Raw genomic sequence first — 19,602 nt, 5'->3', positions numbered from 1 at the left:
GTGGAATACTTACACACTAAGCCAATATGAGTTCATCTTTCTTGTGAACATAATATATTCACAGAAAATACCAGGTTCTTAGCCTCCAATTTTATTTATGCTTTAAACCTCTGATGTTTGTATACTTAATTATAATACTGATTTTGTGAAACCAGCCCTCACTTATTATGGTGGTTTTTTTCTAAAGACAAGCAAACCAAACCTAGCCAAATGAAACACATAACTGAGGTTAAACTATCTATTCTCTTCTCGTGTGCTGTGAATCTGTTGGCACAGCATCCTAAAGTGAAGGTGACATCTGGCATGTTAAATTATTGTTAAGAGTGTGCTGGTGAAAACCCAAACGTGCAGTCTGAATGGTTTATCAGTGGAGCTTGTCATGCTTGTGCAGCCAAAGTTTTGTCTTTTAAAGTCTCCCCTTGAGAACTTTGTTTTTCTTCCATTTTCCTCAGCATTCAGCATTGGCTCAAACCACACCTCTCCTGGGAATAAGGAGGGCATCTTACCCTCCCAAGAAGAGGTTGTTATTCCTCTCTGACTCCTATAATACCTTAAGTTCTTGTTAAACATGGTGTTACTGTTGTTTATGTTTTTTTCTCCTGGTGTTTTTTCTTCAAGGACAGTAGTGGCTTCTTATTTATCATTTTATCATCAGGGAGTGGAGGATATTTAGAAGGCCCATCTATTTATTTAGCTTTTTTGGGGTGTGATTCTTAAATGGACTTTTCAGTATGACAGAAATTTTAAGAATTGACACTTATTAGATGTACTGAGTATTTTTGGTTAGGATTTTTAAATGGTATAAATGTATTCAGTTAAGTAATATTAAAGGGATTATGAATTATGCATTGCAATTTCTAACTGTTTTAGCTGGGATTTCTTACTGCTTTCTTCATGTGTAATAGAATTGGGCTCAGTTTCATTTTAGAAAGTAACTAATATACTTTATTTTCACAAAATCTAACAATCTCACTGCCTTCAAAGATATAATAGTAGATTATTCTCTTGAGGTGTTTTGTTACTAACACTTAATTTAAGTGTTTTAAAACAATCCTTTCTAATGTGTTATTTTTTTATTGTTTTCTGTACGTGAGTTATATGCAATGTGATACACATTTTTAGAATTAAATTGTCAATATTAGTTATAACAATAAGAACATCAACTAGTAAGATTTTCACAAACGAACTGCAGTGTTTTGCTTCACATACAACTTACATGACAGTTAATGTGTTAAATCTGAGTCATCTTTCTGTGATTTTAAACATTTTTTTCTCACAGTATTCTAAATAGGGTTATAATATGCTTCTTCCCTGCTTAAAAGAGACCTTAAATAGTAACCAGTGGTGTCTCTTTTATTTAACTGTTTACTCCCCAGTGGATGAAATAGTCCCTGGCCTGTGTTGGGTGGTCATTCAATAATTTGTTAGATGAGCAAAGAAAGGCCAGCTCCCTCAGGGCGGCATACATGGCTCTTTGTAGTCTGGTTTTGGTTTACTTTCAGTCTTCTTCATCTCTGCCACCCCTTTTCACTAGTTCCAGGTGTTTTTCTAGTATTCTGTTCTTTCTACCTGAAGTGACATTCTTAGTGACTGACTCTCTCTCCCCTCAGATACCTCAGCACATAGCTCATATTTTTATTATAGAAACTAAAATGATATAATTTTTAACATGCCTTTTTCTTCTTTTAAACCACACTCTAATCCATATTAAGAATCATTATAGATACTTTTTTATGAGAACAAATATTTACATTAACAAAAATCTTTAGTATAATATTCATGCAATAAGTCATTAGTAAATGATTGTTGAATTGACTAGAATGTTATAAACCTCCATATATGTAACAGGTTTTGTTTGTTAGTATGTTCTTTTGATGCTTTATTTGTTCCTTGAACTCCAACCTTTAAGAACAAAGAAATAAATTTCTTACTGAAAGTTGACCAGAGGTTTTTTTGCTGAGTTGCTATATATTTTGGTTAAATTCAGTTTAATATTTCTGTAGAGGTTATTGCTTATGCAATATATGTCTTTTTAAGACTTTCCCCTCTCTTTTAATTGTAATCCTTTTTGTGAGTAGATAGCATAAAGTCATTCAATAAAAATTTATTTAGTAGCCTATGATGTTCCTGGGAGTTGATTAGGTGCAGGGGTAATACAAAGAGTGATAAAACAGAATCCCTGGTTTTGATCCAGTGATTTCTATATAAAGAAATCATGTCAATATTTGTAATTAAGGGTCATGATGATAATATATAAAGAGGATTGTATGAATGTCTAGCACTTGAAAAAATGGGAGCTCCTTAAATCTTTTGAAATATGGTCAAGTATAAAGAAGTAAATATAATAATTGCTTAGGGAATTGAAGAGAACCAGAGATTATTTTTGAGCTTGGACTTGAGTGATAATGAAGAATTTCTCAGTTTTGGGAAACATGTTTTAGGTCGTCTAAAGGCACAAAGGCACAAAGGAATATTAAGAGAATAGTGTACATGATGGTGGTTGTGGGAGAATATAAGGGCTCACATTTTGAAGGGTCTTGGGTACTGCAAACTCTGTGCCTTGAAAGATCTTGTATTCTGCATACCATGAGCAATTGAAATTGGCTGTGAAATGTCTTTGAAAACATTTAAGCTGGAATATGGCATGATCAGATTTGTAATTTAGAAATAGTAGACTCTATTGGTTGTTGTGAGTCTAGAAAGATTGGAAATTTCAGCATTCATTCACAGCACTATTTTAGTAAGCCTCATATAAAAATGAAATGACATATGACAGAAATGGTAATAGCTGAATTTTATTTCAACACATTTAAGTACCAACTCTGTATATGGTTTATACTATATGATTTATAAATATTATGTAACTAAAGATTGTGATTCTGAGGTTATGCTATGTGACTAGCCCCAGCATTTATAGCTGTGTGAACTTAAGCCTTTTCAAGTCTCAGTTTCCTCATCTATAAAGTAGTCTGGTATGGTTATTAGAAGTAATTAGGGTAATTCATGTAAAGAACTTACCCTATGCTTAACCCCTGGCAAAAATCCCATAATTTAGCTATTTTTACTGTTAAAATTTTTACTAATCTTTATAACTTCTTTGTATGATAGTGTTATTAACCTTATTTTACAGATGAGGAAATAGAATTCAGAGATTTTAAGTTTGTTTAAAGTTATGTTACAAATAGTGGTAAAGCCAATATTTTAACCTGGGCCTCTGACCCCAAGCCCAGCGTCCTGAAAAATGTGCTATACTGCTTTTCCTAGGCTAAGTAATAAGTAGAAATTGATGAAGAAAGTATCTCTTGTACTCTCAGATGTTTAATTGACCTGCCTAAGAGTTTCTAGGCCTAAGAGATATTGCTCTAATCTTTTATGTGTTTTGTTCAAATGAAAGCTTAAGTAGATATAATAGATATGTCTATTGTATTTTATATTATTTTTGAAAAACAGCTTTATTGAGGTATAATTGGCATATAGTAAAATGTATATACATTCATGAGACACATAACAACATGTGGATCAATAACAGACCATATATATGACAGTGGTCCCATAAAATTGTAATGGAGCTGAAAAACTGTTGCCTGTGATGTCATGACAATCATCACTTTGAAGTGCCATGCATTACTGAACTGTTTGTACTGATGCTGGTGTAAACAAACTTACTGTGGTCAGTCTTATAGTACATACAATTATGTATAATCTGTAATACTTGATAATAAATGGTGATGACATTGGTGTATGTATTTACTATGCTGTAAGTTTTATTGTTATTTTAGAGTGTATTCTTTCTGCTTGTAAAAAAAAGTTAACTATTAATATTTAATAGCCTGGGCAAGTCCTTCAAGAGATGTTCCAGAAGAAGGCATTGTTATCCTAGGAGATGAGAGCTCCACACTTGCCCCTGAAGACCTTACCGTGGGGCAAGATGTGGAGGTGGAGACAGTGATATTGATCATCCTGACCCTGTATAGGCCTAGGCTAATGTGTGTGTTCATGTCTGAGTTTTTAATAAAAAGTTTAAAAATTTAAAAATAAAATAAAATAATTTTAAAATAGAAAAATGCTCATAGAATAAGGATATAAGGAAGGAAAATGTTTTTGTACAGCTGTGCAGTGTTTGTATTTTAAGCTTGGTGTCATTACAAAAAAAGGCAAAAAGTTGAAAAATAAAAATACAAAGTAAAAGTTACAGGCTAAGTTTATTATTGAAGAAAAAATTATTTTTATAAATTTAATGTAACCTAAGTGTACAGTGTTTATAATCTGTAATAGTGTACAATAATGTAGATCTTCTCATTCACTCACTACTCATTGACTCACCCAGAGCAACTTCCAGTCCTGCATATTCCATTCATGCTAAGTGCCTTATAAAGGTGTATCATTTGTACCATATTTTCTTGTACCTTTTCTATGTTTAGAAATGTTTAGATAACACAAATACTTATTGCTGTGTTAAAATTGCATACAGTGTTTAGTACAGTAACATGCTATACAGGTTTGTAGCCTAGGAGCAAGTGGCTATATCATAGAGCCTATGTGTGTAGTTGGCTATACCATCTAGGTTTGTGTAAGTACATTCTATGATGTTTGCACAATGAGAAAATCGACAAAATCACATAATGATTTCTCAGAACATATACCCATCGTTAAGTAACACATGACTGCATTTAAAGTAAAAATTTGGTAAGTTTAGCATGTGAAATCACATTACAATCTAGACTGTGAACATAACCATCACTTCCAAAGAGTACTTTATGCCTCCTTGCAATTCCTCCTCTCCCTCTTCTTCCCCACCATCCCTATCCCTAAGCATCAACTAATCTTTCTATCACTATAGATTAGTTTGTATATTCTAGATTTTTATATAAATGGGACCATGTAGCATGTAATTTTTTTTTTTTTTTTTTTTTTGAGACAGAGTCTCACTCTGTTGCCCAGGCTAGAGTGAGTGCTATGGCTTCAGCCTAGCTCACAGCAACCTCAAACTCCTGGGCTCAAGCGATCCTCCTGTCTCAGCCTCCCGAGTAGCTGGGACTACAGGCATGCACCACCATGCCTGGCTAATTTTTTCTATATATATATTTTTTTAGCTGTCCATATAATTTCTTTCTATTTTTAGTAGAGATGGGGTCTCGCTCTTGCTCAGGCTGGTCTCGAACTCCTGAGCTCAAACAATCCGCCCACCTCGGCCTCCCAGAGAGCTAGGATTACAGGCGTGAGCCACCGCGCCCGGCCGCATGTAATTTTTTGATCTGACTTCTTTCATTCAACGTGATTATTTTGAGACTCATCTCTTTTGTTACGTCTCAATAATTCATTCTTTTTTAATGACATGTAGCATTCCATTGTATGAATATACCACATTTTTGTTTATCCATTCATCTGTTGATGGACATTTGAGTCTTTTTCCTGTTTTAGGCTATTAGAAATAAACCTTTTGTGAACATTTATGTACAAGTTTTTGTATGCACATATGCTTTTTCTCTGGGGTAAAATCTAGAAGGGGTATAGCTGGATGATATGATGGTGTAGGTCTGTATAACTTATTAAAAATTGCCAAAGCAATTATTCTATTTTATAAATCTACCAGCAGTATGTGTGAATTACAGTTCCTCTACATCCTCACCAATACTTGCAATTTTTAAAAAATATTAAAATTTTGAAAATTTTACAAGTTTTTAAAATGTTAGCCACTTTATTAGCTATATAATTATGGTTTTCATTTTCACTTCCCTAATGACTAATGATGTTGAGCATCTTTTTGTGTGCTTTCTGTATATCTTCTTTGGTGAAATGAATATTAGATTGATTGTTTTCTTGGCATGTTTAGACAATTCTATATATATTCTTCATACAAGTACTTTATCAGATACATGCCTCACAAAAAAAATTTTTTTTCCATTCTGTGACTTCTCTTTTCATTTTCTTAACAATGTCCTAAAGGTCATAGGTTTTTTGCTTTGCTTAAGTCCAATTTATCAATTTGTTATGGATTTTATTGTATTTAAGAAATCATAGCCTAACTCAAGTACATGAATAATTTCTCCTATGTTTTCTTCTATGAGTTTTATAGTCTCAAGTTTTACATTTAGGTCAAGGATACATTTCCTGTTAATTTTTGTATGTGACACAAGGTGTGGATTCAAGTTCATCTTTTTGTGTGGATTTCCATTTGTTCTAGCATCATTTATTGAAAATACTGACCTTTGTCATCTGCATTGCCTTTTAGCCTTTGTCAAAAAACAGTTGTCCTGAGATGTGTGGGTTTATTTCTGGATTCTCTATTCTGTTCCTTGATTTATTTGTTTATTTTTATGGAAATGCTATGCTGTTTTGATTTCTCTAGTTTTTAAATAATCTTTGAAATTAGGTGGTTTTACCTCTCTAACATCATTCTTATTTCAAAGTTGTTTTGTTTAGTCTGGCTCCTATGTGTTTCCATATGAATTTTAGAATCAGCTTGTCAATTTCCATAGACAAGTCTGCTAGAATTTTTATTGGAATTGCATTAAATTTGTAGATCAGTTTGGAAAAATTGATATCCTAAGATTTTTTTCATTTCTTTTAGCAAATTTGTATAGTTTTCAGTATATAGGTCTTTCCCATCTCTTTTCAGATTTATCCCTGAGTAATTCATAATATAATGCTATTTTAATTGATTTTTTTAATATTTTACCTTCAGATATTTCATTGCTAATATATAGAAGTATGATTTAGATGTTTATCTTGTATCCTTCCACCTTCCTAAATTCACTCGCTAGTTTATAGAAGCTTTTTTGAAGATTCCAGGAGATTTTTTACATAGACAATCGGGTCATGTCTAAATAAATTAGAACACTATCATGACATTTGTAAATAAGTATGAACTCAAAAATGCCTACTCAAAAATATTTAATTTTGTTTTCTTATAGTATTGATTTAATGTTGTTTTGTACTTAGGGATTATGTACTAAGATGCAGGTATAGTCTCATTATATTTTTAAAATTTAGTGGATGGTAATTTCAAATGCATTAGAATTATACAGTATTTATGTGGTGTTCTCAAGTGCACACACTTTAATTTAAATATAGGACACATTGAAAAAGTATAAATTGGGGTTTTTTTAAAAAAAAAAAAAAAACCAAGGCAATAAATGTTGCTTTTAATGTTTTGTATGGGTCCTTCACATTATTACCGTTTTTAATGGGTCATGCCTTTTCTAGATTGGACAGCTGGCTTTTAAAGGGATGAAGAGACTCAATAGAATCCAGTCAATAGTGTTTGAGACTGCCTACAACACCAATGAGAATATGCTGATTTGTGCCCCTACTGGAGCTGGAAAGACCAACATTGCAATGCTTACAGTCTTGCATGAAATTCGCCAACATTTTCAACAAGGTGTTATCAAAAAGAATGAATTTAAGGTAGGAAAATAGTAAACCAGACAACAGCTTTTTAAGTTGTAAAAATCAAAATAAGTTCGCAGTTGTAAATGTTATTTGAAATCTGGAAGTTCTTAAGGATGTTGTACTTGAAGTCAGGTAGAGAATGCTGCTTGATTTACTTCATTACTATTAAGGCAGTCTCTATTTGTGTTATGAAAATCCTATTACCCTTGTAAAAAGCTACAAAAATACATTTAGCTCTGAAATGGAACCAATTTTCAAAGTGATGAGGCTGTGTAAACAAACAAATTCCATTGTCCTTTAAACAGCTGCACACTTATCCAACAAAGATAAGTACTTTTCATATTAATATATCACTATTAAGATTTTTCACTGGAAGTAGCTAGAATCATATTTCACAATAAATTGTGACTTCTGTTGGCTACTGTGAAACAAATGACATTATAGTTTTTGCTCATTTATCAAGCTAGTGTTCCTTTGGTACAGATTGTATATGTTGCTCCAATGAAAGCCTTGGCAGCTGAAATGACAAATTACTTCAGCAAACGTCTAGAGCCACTGGGCATCGTTGTGAAAGAATTGACTGGTGATATGCAATTGTCAAAAAGTGAAATTTTACGAACACAGGTATGTTGTTTGCCTAGATTTTTTGTTTAATGCCATTCTTTTTTTTAGGTAATTGTGAAAATTATTAAACTACTCTATTTTAAGTAATTATAATACATTATACAAGCATAATGTATAATGTAATGAACTTGTTTTGTTTGTAACCACATCTTACCTTTGTATAACAAAAGAGGTTTTGCTGGTGCTTTGTTCTATAATATCCTTTCTAAGTTATGTGATTCTTACTGTAGCTTGAATATTGTTAGGTTCCAAGTCAATTGACAGTAATGCTGTTCTTTTAAAACAGTAGGGGATAAGGATATGGATAAGACCAGAGTTAAATTTTAAGAGGAGGGAAATATATAGATCTCAAAATGATCCTACTAGTATTCTTTGCCATTTTTAATCTGCTTTTGTGCCTGCTTATTATTTCATTTGGCTACTTTATTTTTAACGCTATAATTTCTATTTTTTTATGGTACACAGTCCCCATCCATTCATTAGTGACATTTTCTTTCCATTCTTCCTAAATAAAATTTTTTTAATTGTACCCAGTATTTTATAGTTATCTGCAGAGACTCATACCACCACTTTGGTCCTCTGCCTTACTAGAATTTGATTCCCTAATATGTTTATTCCTGCATTTATAAGTTTTTAAAAAAACTTTTCTTCTCTTTTACTGGCAGTGAAGGCAGGAAGTATATTGTAAAAATATGACCGCTCTTTTAAAAGTTATTGCATGCCTGTGCATTTTTTTTATCATTTTTATAGAAACTTATTTCAAATTTATTTTTCTCAAAAATCAAGAATTATATTCAATATATTAAATGCAAAATGCTCTTTGCCTTCATTATTTTAAGCAACTTCTGCCTAGAGACTTTTTAATAATTTCTTAAAGTACCTTTTTAATTAAAAGGACATTCTGAAGTATTTGATATATGAATAAATTTCTCTTACTCTCTGTGAAATCTGAGTGTTTAGATACCATCCAGCCAGCCTTTTCCTTGAAACATTCTAAATTTGGTTTTGTTAAAGACTCTAGAGAATTGTCACTTGATAAACCAGAGTAACAATTATATTTATGTATAGTCTCTTTATCAAATTTTGATTCTTTTCATATGCTAATAATTTGTATACTTAACACAATGAACTGAATTATGTTTAAAATTTTAAGTATGTACAATAAAGGAAGTTTTATAGATTTGAATACCACAGTACAATGTTATGCACAGTTTCCAAATTTATGGACTCATTAGATTATAGGTTCATGGTTTTGTAGAAGTAGTGTTATATATTGATAGGTTTCAAGGCTAGCAAAATATGTAATTACAGATATTATTCTCTCAAAACCACATATTAGACTGATAATTTTTTAGCGTGCTTTTTGCTTTTATAATGCTTTGTAGGGGCATACACATTAACTCAAAAATTGACACAACAAATTCTCTTTATTCAAAATAAAATTTTCCAAAATCAGAACCATTCTAGAGTATCTGAAACTATACATACCTATGATGTATCTTACCCAAAGGAATGAGTCACAGAATTTTAGGAAAGATGAAGAAATGCTTAAGACAGTTTATTCCTCTTTTATTGCTTGTAAGTCTAACCATAAATAATTTTCTGTGAATAGTAAATTTGGCTTTGACAGTCATGTCTCACTGTTGCTCCAAATCTACAGCCCTTCCTTGATATCATTCTGCTTGAGTCATTTAGCACACCATTAACAGACTCTTTTTTTTTAGTCATTCCTATTGCTACAAAATGTGTCCCAGGGATACCCAGGGTTTCCTGAGATTCTCTCAAGGTGTTCTACAGGTTAAAACTGATTTTCATAATAATATTATGATGTTATTTTCTTTCACTCTCATTCTCTCACAAGTATACAGCAGATTTTTCCAGAGGCTGTGTGGTAATGTCATCGCTGACAGTTAATGGAATAAGTACTTTGTATTTTTGTAAAAATTTCTCAGTTTCAATTTATAATTAAAGAAATGTTGATAGATTTAATTCAACAAAAACAAAATTTCTTTGGGGCCTCAATAATTGCAAAGAGTACAAAGGAATCCTAAAGCCAAAATATTTGGAGAAGCACTGTGATGGGTGAAAGCTCTTTCCATGTGACATTGGATTCTCTTCACTCTACATGCAGCCTGGTTTTCATACTTATCTCTCAGCTGCTTCTCAATATACAATATAGCCAGACCATTTTTGGTTTTTCTAAAATAACATTGCTCAAATAACTTTTTCTCAAATGATCATTGCTATTTAGTAAGTTTCCTTGTGCATTTTCTCCTTTTCATAATATCTTCCTTTATAGAATGACATTTGTCAAATCTTGCCCTTTCTTTAAAACTCACTTCAAACCCTGTGAGTACTTTATTTCCTCTTGCTTGAGTCCTGTTTATTTTTTTTCATAAAATAATACCTAGTGTACAAAGCCTGTGCTTTTGGACCTGATGTAGTCTTAAAAATGTGTATCACTCTCAAGTAAAGTTCTGATGCTCTTGTACTATATCCAGTTGTGTTACCGATGCTAATAAAAGAATATTTATGGAAAGACAAGGAAGGTAACATTTTAATTCAAATTATGAGCCAGTCACTGTGCTAAATGCGTATGTGCATTCTTCCTGAGTCTTCACAAGAATGCTATTGGGTGGTGTCTCTATTTTACAAGTATAGAAAATAAAACTCAAAAAAATATCTATTTAGATTTATACATTATATTTTCAAAAGGTTTATGAACATCTGTTTTTTTCTTCATTTGCCCATTTTTTCACTTGCTGGATATGGTCTACGTCCTTTGTCAATTTTTTTTTCGCTCTATGAAGGCAGAGACCATGGGGCTTGGCCTCAGTAATAGTATAATTGAACCCATTGTCTTGCGCTTGCTCTTGATTCTTTTTCTACTGTAACCCTAATACCAATGATGCTAATTTTTGTGGACTGCAAACTGTATAGTTACTAATCTCTTCACTCTATCCTTCTACCCATCATTACAGATTCTCACAGATTAAAACTGTGGTGCTGTCACTGCCTTTGAGACTGGGATGGAGCAAAGTAGAGAATAATACAAAGCATGTGAAAGTGCATACATATTCAACTTTTATTTTTGGAGTTTGAATTTCCTCGTTTCCCTACATTTTTAATTTTTAATTTTAATAGTTTCTAAATTATTACTACTATGTACTTTTTGGTACATAAGTTCCCCAATAACCAGCATTGATTAAATTAAATATAACGTTAACTTTCCCGGCATTTTCTCCCAGCTTTCTCAGTATTGTTATTTTATTTTTTTTTAAATATGAGAAGGCAAATTAATCTCATTTGCAAACTTTGTCATGCTTTTCTGATCATATTATTCTCTTGCTCATAAACTTTCATTGGTTCTTTTGCTTATTGAATTAAGTTCAACTACCTAGCTTGTTAAGAATCTTGTATAAATTAGGTAGAATACAAGATGTGATCTATTTTGTGGTTCGCTAGGGACTATCAGCTTTAGCATCAGTTATATGATTTTATTGAGGTTTGAATGTAACATTTCCTTTTACGAGACAGAATTATATAATTCTAAGATTAACTATCAGGAAATCATTCAGTGCTGACAACAGATACCTTTTTGGTGTTTAGCTAAAAAGCAATTTTGTGTAACTTTGAAAACTTAAGTAGGTTTGTCATCTACCTTTCCAATCTATATTTCGTTATTCTACATATACCTTTAATTTCAAACTTCTCCTCCTAAATGTACACTTGACGAAGAGGTACTATTTTACAGTATTTACCATACTTTTCAGTGGTTCCATTGAGCAGTGTTCCTTTGAACTTCAATGAAAACACTGGTCAGAAATTTTGGAAGAGATTTCTTCTGCCCTGGCAGTAACTCTGTGTCAAAGCAAGGCATTTGCTCTGACATTGACTAACCCAAAAAACGATTTACTGATTGGTGAGAAAAGGCCAGGCACACAAACCTGCCACATATTCATCATTTATTAAATTAGGAATATAGAGCAATGTTGCTCAATACAGTAGCCACTGGCCACATGTGACTATTAAAATTAAAATTAAATAAAATTAAAAATGCTTGTCCTCACTTATGCTAGCCTCATTTCAACTCTTCAATAGTTATTAGTAGCTACCAACTGGGATACTGCACCGATAGAACATTATGATCATCATAGAAAGGCCTATTCAACAAAGTGAACATAATGCTTAAAGAAAGTATGGCGGCAATACAGAGCAGAAGCAGAGGCAGTGTATGTGCATACATGTATATTTTCTTTTGTTATGGTGTACACAGTTGCCAGTATACAAAAAGTCTTACCACAGTTGAGAAAAAAGCCAGTTATTGCTAAGCTACTCCCTTTTATAGAACTTATGCTTACAGTGTTTCAGCTTCAATTTAAGGGGATATTTATAAACGTCATGTTTTCTTGGTTCTTAAACCAGTTTTGACACAATTCTCTATCATACAGTTGAGAAATCACTGCCTCCAGCTTCCTGGAGTCCTGCAGAGTGCTCTCTGTATTACATGAATGTTTTATATTTTATTTAACTCTTCCTTAGATGTTTGCTTACAGCATTTCTAAATTTTTCCTATTGGAAAAATCAAAAGTGTATATGATTAGGTAGATGTGCATACCACAAAACAAAAAGTATGCAATGGAAAATAAAAACTCTAGGTTTTCAAAAATGGATATCCTTGCTGAATAAAACATTGAAGATTACAAAATTGACCCTGTAGGACGCTAACATTCAAATTAGTAACTGGAAGTAGCATCTTCATCAATTTGTCATTTCCTAATTTATCATTACCGAATGAATTTTGATGTTATCCTTCGTTCTTGTTACCTAAACCAGCTTAACATCTAGTCCTTGTCTCTTTATGTTAGGTATTTAGGCATTGAAATCGCCATATTGCTACATTGATTATATTTTGCTCTGAAAAATATTGGTTAATTTTATAGCTTACTTAACAATAATCAGTAATCTTCACCCTACTCTTACACCTTCTTCTGTCACCTAGTGCTCTATTTGATATGAAGAGCTGGAAAGAAAAGAAATTTAGATTACTTTGTAAAATATGGAATACAAAACTAAGGGGAAGTGAAAAATTTTACACAATGTGGATTTTATCAGTACCAACTTCTGGATTTTGGGAAGGTCTGAACTTCTGCCATGTGTAACTAAGGACATTCAGGGTAAAGTCATTTATGTAGCTCTTTAAAATACTGTGTGCCTTTTCCATAAATTATTTAAGTATGATAATCATTTGAAATCATTGTTCACTTAGCTACTTAAGCATAGTTACAGTTTTAAAACCAGCTTAAAAACCCAGACTCTTCTTAATGATGCAATCTATAAATGTTAGGTGTTGTTTTAATTCAGAAATTAGTGTGGTATTTATATTTGTTATGATGCTACTTCTGATGTCCCTTTCCTATTATAACTTGTAACAGTATATAGCTTGTCCCAAGTAGCTTATCACAAGTGACAGTTTGTATTTTCCAAACTATTGTATATGTAGTTTCATTTAGTTTAATAAAAATGGGATCATACTTTATGTGTATGTGTGTTTGTATAAAATGCATAATACTTTTTTTTTTTACTGAATGTCAGTATGTATACATCTATCTTATTGCCTTCAAAAAAACTTTATCAATGTTCATCTGTATCTGTGTTTTTTTCTAAGATAGAATTATGAAAATGAGATTGCTGAGCATAGGGCTTATTTATTATAAATTTGATAAATATTGCCAAATTTACTATCCAAAATGACTCTACTTGTTATGCTTAATATCTTTATTAAAGGGAGAATTTATGCAAATGATAATTTAAATACTAAATACAAGAATAGACTCTTCCCACAGTGAAAAATGCAAAGTCTCAAAAAATGAGATGTTAAACATTACCAGCAATCAAACGAATACTAAAGTACAAAGCTATTTCCCCATGATAAATTAATAGTTAAAGATAATGAAAGTACCCTATGCAGGCAAACCTACAGTGTAACTTCAGCTCCAGCCATTTGCTGATAGTGTGTTAAAATCATTTTGGAAAGTGATTTGCTTAAATGAAACCTGGCTAGAATGGTGAAAAATAGCTTAGTAAACTCAAAAAGAGAATGGACATTGGAGTCCTGGGGTCCTGGAAGGGGTCCTGGAAATTTGTTAGATTCAGCTAATTGTTCTTAAGTTGCAATATCAGATTACTTGGGGAGCTTATCTGTATTGCATATACTGGTATTTTGTCCCTTCCAATATTCCTTACTGAGAATTAAACAGCATTAAAATTAAAAAGAAAAGGATATCTGTTAGTAGTACCTTCCTCCTTACCATGTAACATATAATGTTTTTATATTGATTTTAGGTTGTATAACCTAGAGGATTTATGCCCTGCTTTAAGATTTTGTTCTGATTAACTAGGATTAGAGATGATAGTTGTGTTACTAGTCAATGTGATCTCAGAAATAGAGATATATTAACTTGAAGTAAAAGGCAGTATTCTTTGTTATATCTTTTTCTATCATCAACTAATTTGGAAGAGTAGGTTAATTTGTTTTGTTACTTAGAAGTATATTTTGTAATTAAGCCAAGGTTGATATTTTGGGCTACTATCTTGTTTATGATTTTATTCTTTCCTTTATGTGGTACCTAGTTGTTTAATAGGAGCTCTTAACTAGTTATTAATTGGCCAGAATAGTATTAGAAGCCTTACTAGGGGTAGATGCAGTAGTAGTAATAGCAGACATTTACCTAAACTTATTATGTGCCTGATGCTGTAATCTTTTTTATGGATTAATTTGCTTAATCCTCACAACAAACCTAATAGGTAGGCACTGTTTCTATCCCCATTTTGCAGATAAGGAAATTGAGGCAGGGAGAATTTAAGTAAGGTGCTCAAGGTCACACTGCTAGTAAGTACTATGGCTGATACTCAAACTACTCAGTCTGATTTTGTAGTCCATATTATAATAAGTATATCATATTGTTATAGTTAATAAGAAATACTTCAAGTTCTGTGCTTGAGACTCTTGCTGAAATGTATAATATTCATCTCCTATCAAAACTTCTGTTCTAATAAATTAGTTATATTTAAGGAAGATAATATGTATACATAGCGCCTATTTAATCTTCAGTGTTTTTAAAATTGTGCTTCAGGTAATGAGGATCCCCTTCATAATTATCAGATGGTGGTAGCAGATTTCCCTCCCCTTGCCCAGAGTCTCTGTTTTACTTAATGGGTGGTTACAAAGCTTCTTTACCCTCTACTCAGCGTCTCCCAGCCCCAAAGAAGAACAAGAAAAAAAGGATTATTTCTCTGGTATACTAATTTGTGTCAAATTGGATAGCTCCTTTTGACAATATCATTGTAATTCTTATAAGAACCACTGTCATGAGACAGAACAGTGTACTTATGTCCTATTTGTTTACATTTTTTGAGAGAGTATGCGTATATATTTTTTTATTTCTTTTTTAGAAGGACATATAATAAACAGTGATTAAGAGAGAAGAACAAGGGGGGAGGGGATAGGAGAAGGTTCATTTTACATCTTTCCTTGTGATCTGGATGCATTACAGAGTCGTGTGTTTTCAAGATGTTGGGTTTTAATACTGGGTCTTCAGAGTTTGTCTGAAGGAGCTGTAAGCAGTTGTCTTATGATGTTGCTATTACATTTAATCTGAAAGTGTTGCCTTCGTCCATTTAGTGTTGCTATAAGAGAATACCTGGGAATGGATAGTTTATAAGGAAGTTAATTTGGCTCATGATTCTGGTGGCGGGAAGGTTCAAGATTGGGCATCTGCATTTGATGAGGGCCTCTGGCTGCTTCAGCTCATTGGCAGAAAGCCAAGGGGGAGCTGGCATGTGCAAAGAGATTACTTGGTGAGAGGAAGCAAGGTGGAATGGAGGGAGGTGCCAGGCTCTTTTTGACAATCAGCTATCCTGGAAACAAATTGAGTGAGAACTCACTCACCACCACCACCCCCCTGCCCCCCAAGGAGGTCATTAATCTGTTCATGAGAGATCTACTTCTGTGACCCCAATACTTCCCATCAGACCTCACCTCCCAATATTGTCACATTGGGGATCAAATTTCAACATGAGTTTTCGAGGAAACGACATAGCAGGTGTTGAAGATGTTTACTGAGTGAACGTATTGTGTCACTCAGTCTCTAGAATAGCGTGCTATGGAAGAAACAATTCTTAAAGTTTGATGCCAGAGTAACACTTTTTATTGAGGATGTATTTTGTCTTTATTTGGAGCCATGTGCAAGTTCTTTTTTAGTTGGGTGTCAAGAGAGCTTAGAGCCAGGTTTTATACTTAATCACAGATACTTTGGCCACATTTGCTTTTCTCCTTTATCACGTTACTAAACGCCATTTTCAAGGTATGTATAAGTTTCTATTAAGCCACTTCAAAACCAATAACAAGTAAGTGTTGTTTGATCTTTATTTCAGTGTTTGTAAGTTTGTTAGACTATAGGAACCGGAAGTGGAATGGAGAGAAAAAATGCAGAAAATGTATAATTTCACTTGGCTCTACATTGTAGTCATATTGGTGCCATATGAAAAGTTTGGACCCAGGGGCAGAGGCAGTGGCAGCTGCTTGAGCTGGGATAGCTGCCCTGGTAGATGACCGTTATATTTCATAACATTGTACAAAAGAATGGACCACATTTCTCCTCTGTTTTGTTGTATTTTCTCCTTAAAGTATAAGCTTCTACATTTCCTATTATCTCTGCCTTCCTAACTATTGATATGTATTTAAGGACATTCAGTGAGTGAGTTAGTCACAAACTTCTATTGGGAAGCTCTCCTTGGATAACCATAAACTGTGATTAAATATTACCCATGTCCTGCCTTTGTTCTTTTTCTAAGTAAAATAGAAATAATTCAAATAATTGAAATAGGTGAACAATAAGGAACTACAAAAACATCTATTTCCTTAATTGTAGTAAGTTTCAGTAGCTTTTATTATACAGTAATTTGTTGATAAGATTTAAACTCCTCCTTTCCTCTCTCTCTCTCAAAAGAAGACCCAAAACAAACTTTTGATTAATTATTCTCAAATAAATACAATTTCTTAATATTGAATATCTAGAATTTGATTGAAAAGAAGGAAATGGTATTGAGTTGTTTTTGTGAAGAGCTGCAGAATATATTTATTTTAGTTCATCACATTTGAGGGTAGTAGTTTGGCATTGCAATATGACATTTTGAAGTGTTTCTTTTTAATAAGAGATTGCTCCTCAAACTGGGTTGTACAAATGTGGCAGGTGAGAGATAGTGACTGTAAAATGTTCAATGTCTTATGAGAGGAGTTTTTTGGGTTTGGGTTTTTTGTTTGTTGTTTGTTTTTAACTTTTAAAGAGCACATAACCGATTCATTTTTGAAGAATACAACTTTACAGTAACCCAAGGAAACCCTCTATGACCCATATCCCAGTTGTACACATTAGGACTCACCACAGGACAAGTTGCTACCACAAATCAGTCACATGCCAACAACCACCTATCTTTATTAGTGAGAGGAGCCATTATTGTAAGTGTAGCAGACAGCTGCTCTCTGAGACTTTAATCCAATGAAATCCTGAGCTATGACAGACAAGCAGTTAGAATGATGACAGCAAGATCTTTGTGGTTTGTACACACGGAAATATAAATCATTTTGTATTTTTCTCAATTATGTATAATTAGTTAAGTTTCAGGGTAACCAAGCATTGTGTACTTTACAAACTTGTGCTCATGAAGTAGTCTCCAGTATGTATATTCTGAGATTGATGCAAAGTGTTTTTAATCAACAAAAAAGAATCACAAAGAGAATTCTACCCGAGATGTTAACACATGTAGTCTAGAACTGCGGTCCCCATCCCCATGCCGTGGCCCGGTACCGTAGGTCAGTGGCCTGTTAGGAAACCAGGACATTGCCTAAGCTCCACTTCCCCCTCATCCCCACCCCATCTGTGGAAAAACTGTCTTCCATGAAATGGTCCCTATTGCCAAAAAGGTCGGGGACTGCTGCTCTACAAAGTAGTTCCTTGAATGTATAATTTTCAATAGGCGAGCTTTCTCATTCCTATTCCCAGCATTTCATGCTCTGTTCCTTCAAAAGTTTTAGAAGTTCTTATCAAATTATATTTTGTTTCTTTACTTAGTAGATGTTACATATGAAATTTTAGCTAACAATAGTATCATAGAGATTTTTTTAAATGAATATACCAAAATACATTTCAGATGACATTTCTTATGCTTTCACTTTACCCTATCTGTACTTTTCAACAAACTGTGTGCTATAAGAATACTTTTGTACTTGAAGATTTTCTAATTAATTTTTATATTTTAATTTTATAATTGAAAGCTACCATCGTTAACATAAATATAACTAGATTCTTGAGAGGGCTTTGTACTTTATGTGTGTGAATGAATGTTCAGTGAAGCATGTGAATTGATGGGAGAGGAGGGAACATAAAAAATGTAAAAAAGGAAGTAGTTGGAACTAACTGATTTGTTGTAGTATCCTAAGGGGCAGGTATAATCTGCAAGCTGTCAGATTCCATTATGGGGGCTGTTGCCATCAATCAGAACTGACATTTGTATATCAGAGGTTAGTATAACTATAATTATATGTATGTTTGTAGAATGTAAACTATGTGACATTTTAGATTTAATGTTTCAGTTAAAACATTCGTGTAATTTATAAGCTTACTGGTTGTCTAGGTATGTGATTATGTATTTTAAAAAGGATGATAGGCTTCTTAAATCCTGCAAGCCTGGTCTACACCTGTAGTATTAGAATGTGATTTGTAACAATTCCAGGCAGTTTTCACTACAGAAGATATATTGAATAAGCTTTCTTGAATAATGCTCCTTAGCTTAGTTAACAGATCCCTAACACTTTCAACTAAATGTACCATATTTCATCAGTTGTAAGACACATTTTGAAAATTTATTCGATTGTGGTTTTTTGCCTAAGTGACATGTAAAATAATGATGGACCTTATAATCAGTGGCTCCTGAGACTTAATGAGTTTTATAATATAGTTTTGGATTTTAATGACTGTATTTTGATAGTTTATCATTCTGATTTTACAAAGTCATTTATATAATTAGCTTAAACATTTTTTCCAATTTTCTATAGTCTAAGTGCCAAAAATTTCAATATCAGTATTAAATATTATAAAGGCAAGAAAATAGACATTTATCTTTAAAATTTCTCGTATTCTTTTTAATTTAAAATTTTAAATCTACTTTTAATTTATAGCCATATGCCTCAAAGAAAAAACTGTTCCAACAGTTAAAATGATTTTTAAAAAATGTTTAAAATTCAGTATCATATCAGTATGACTTGTGTAACTTCACAGTTGATGTAACAGGATGAATTAAACATAGAGCAGACTACTTGTAGGCATTGCAAACATTTCTCTGTGTCTTAAGCTAGATATATATTGTCAATAGTAAAGTTTCAGGACTATATTTCACATATTATGAATTAATTAATTAAAATACAAAGATTTAAGTAATTGGGGTACTGTCAATGGCTAGATAGTTGCTCTTCACTACAAAAAATTTGAAGCATAGCTACTAACATGCATTTGGTTTGTCAGATCT

General features: G+C 32.6%; 1 protein-coding gene across 2 annotated transcripts in view; it reads left to right on the top strand.

Annotated features, from left to right (window-relative positions):
- The window catches only part of ASCC3 (activating signal cointegrator 1 complex subunit 3), a 315,263-nt gene that overhangs the window by 85,910 nt on the left and 209,751 nt on the right, over positions 1-19,602 (top strand). For both annotated transcript variants that reach the window (XM_069488077.1, XM_069488076.1), the window contains 2 exons: positions 7,207-7,407; positions 7,876-8,016. In XM_069488077.1, the coding sequence (XP_069344178.1) occupies positions 7,207-7,407; positions 7,876-8,016 (342 nt within the window). The remainder of the gene's footprint in view (positions 1-7,206; positions 7,408-7,875; positions 8,017-19,602) is intronic.

This window comes from Eulemur rufifrons, chromosome 15 (assembly GCF_041146395.1).
Source record: "Eulemur rufifrons isolate Redbay chromosome 15, OSU_ERuf_1, whole genome shotgun sequence".
NCBI lineage: Eukaryota > Metazoa > Chordata > Mammalia > Primates > Lemuridae > Eulemur > Eulemur rufifrons.
The sequence above is the reverse complement of the archived record's forward strand: the minus strand, read 5'-3'. Positions and strand labels throughout refer to the sequence as shown.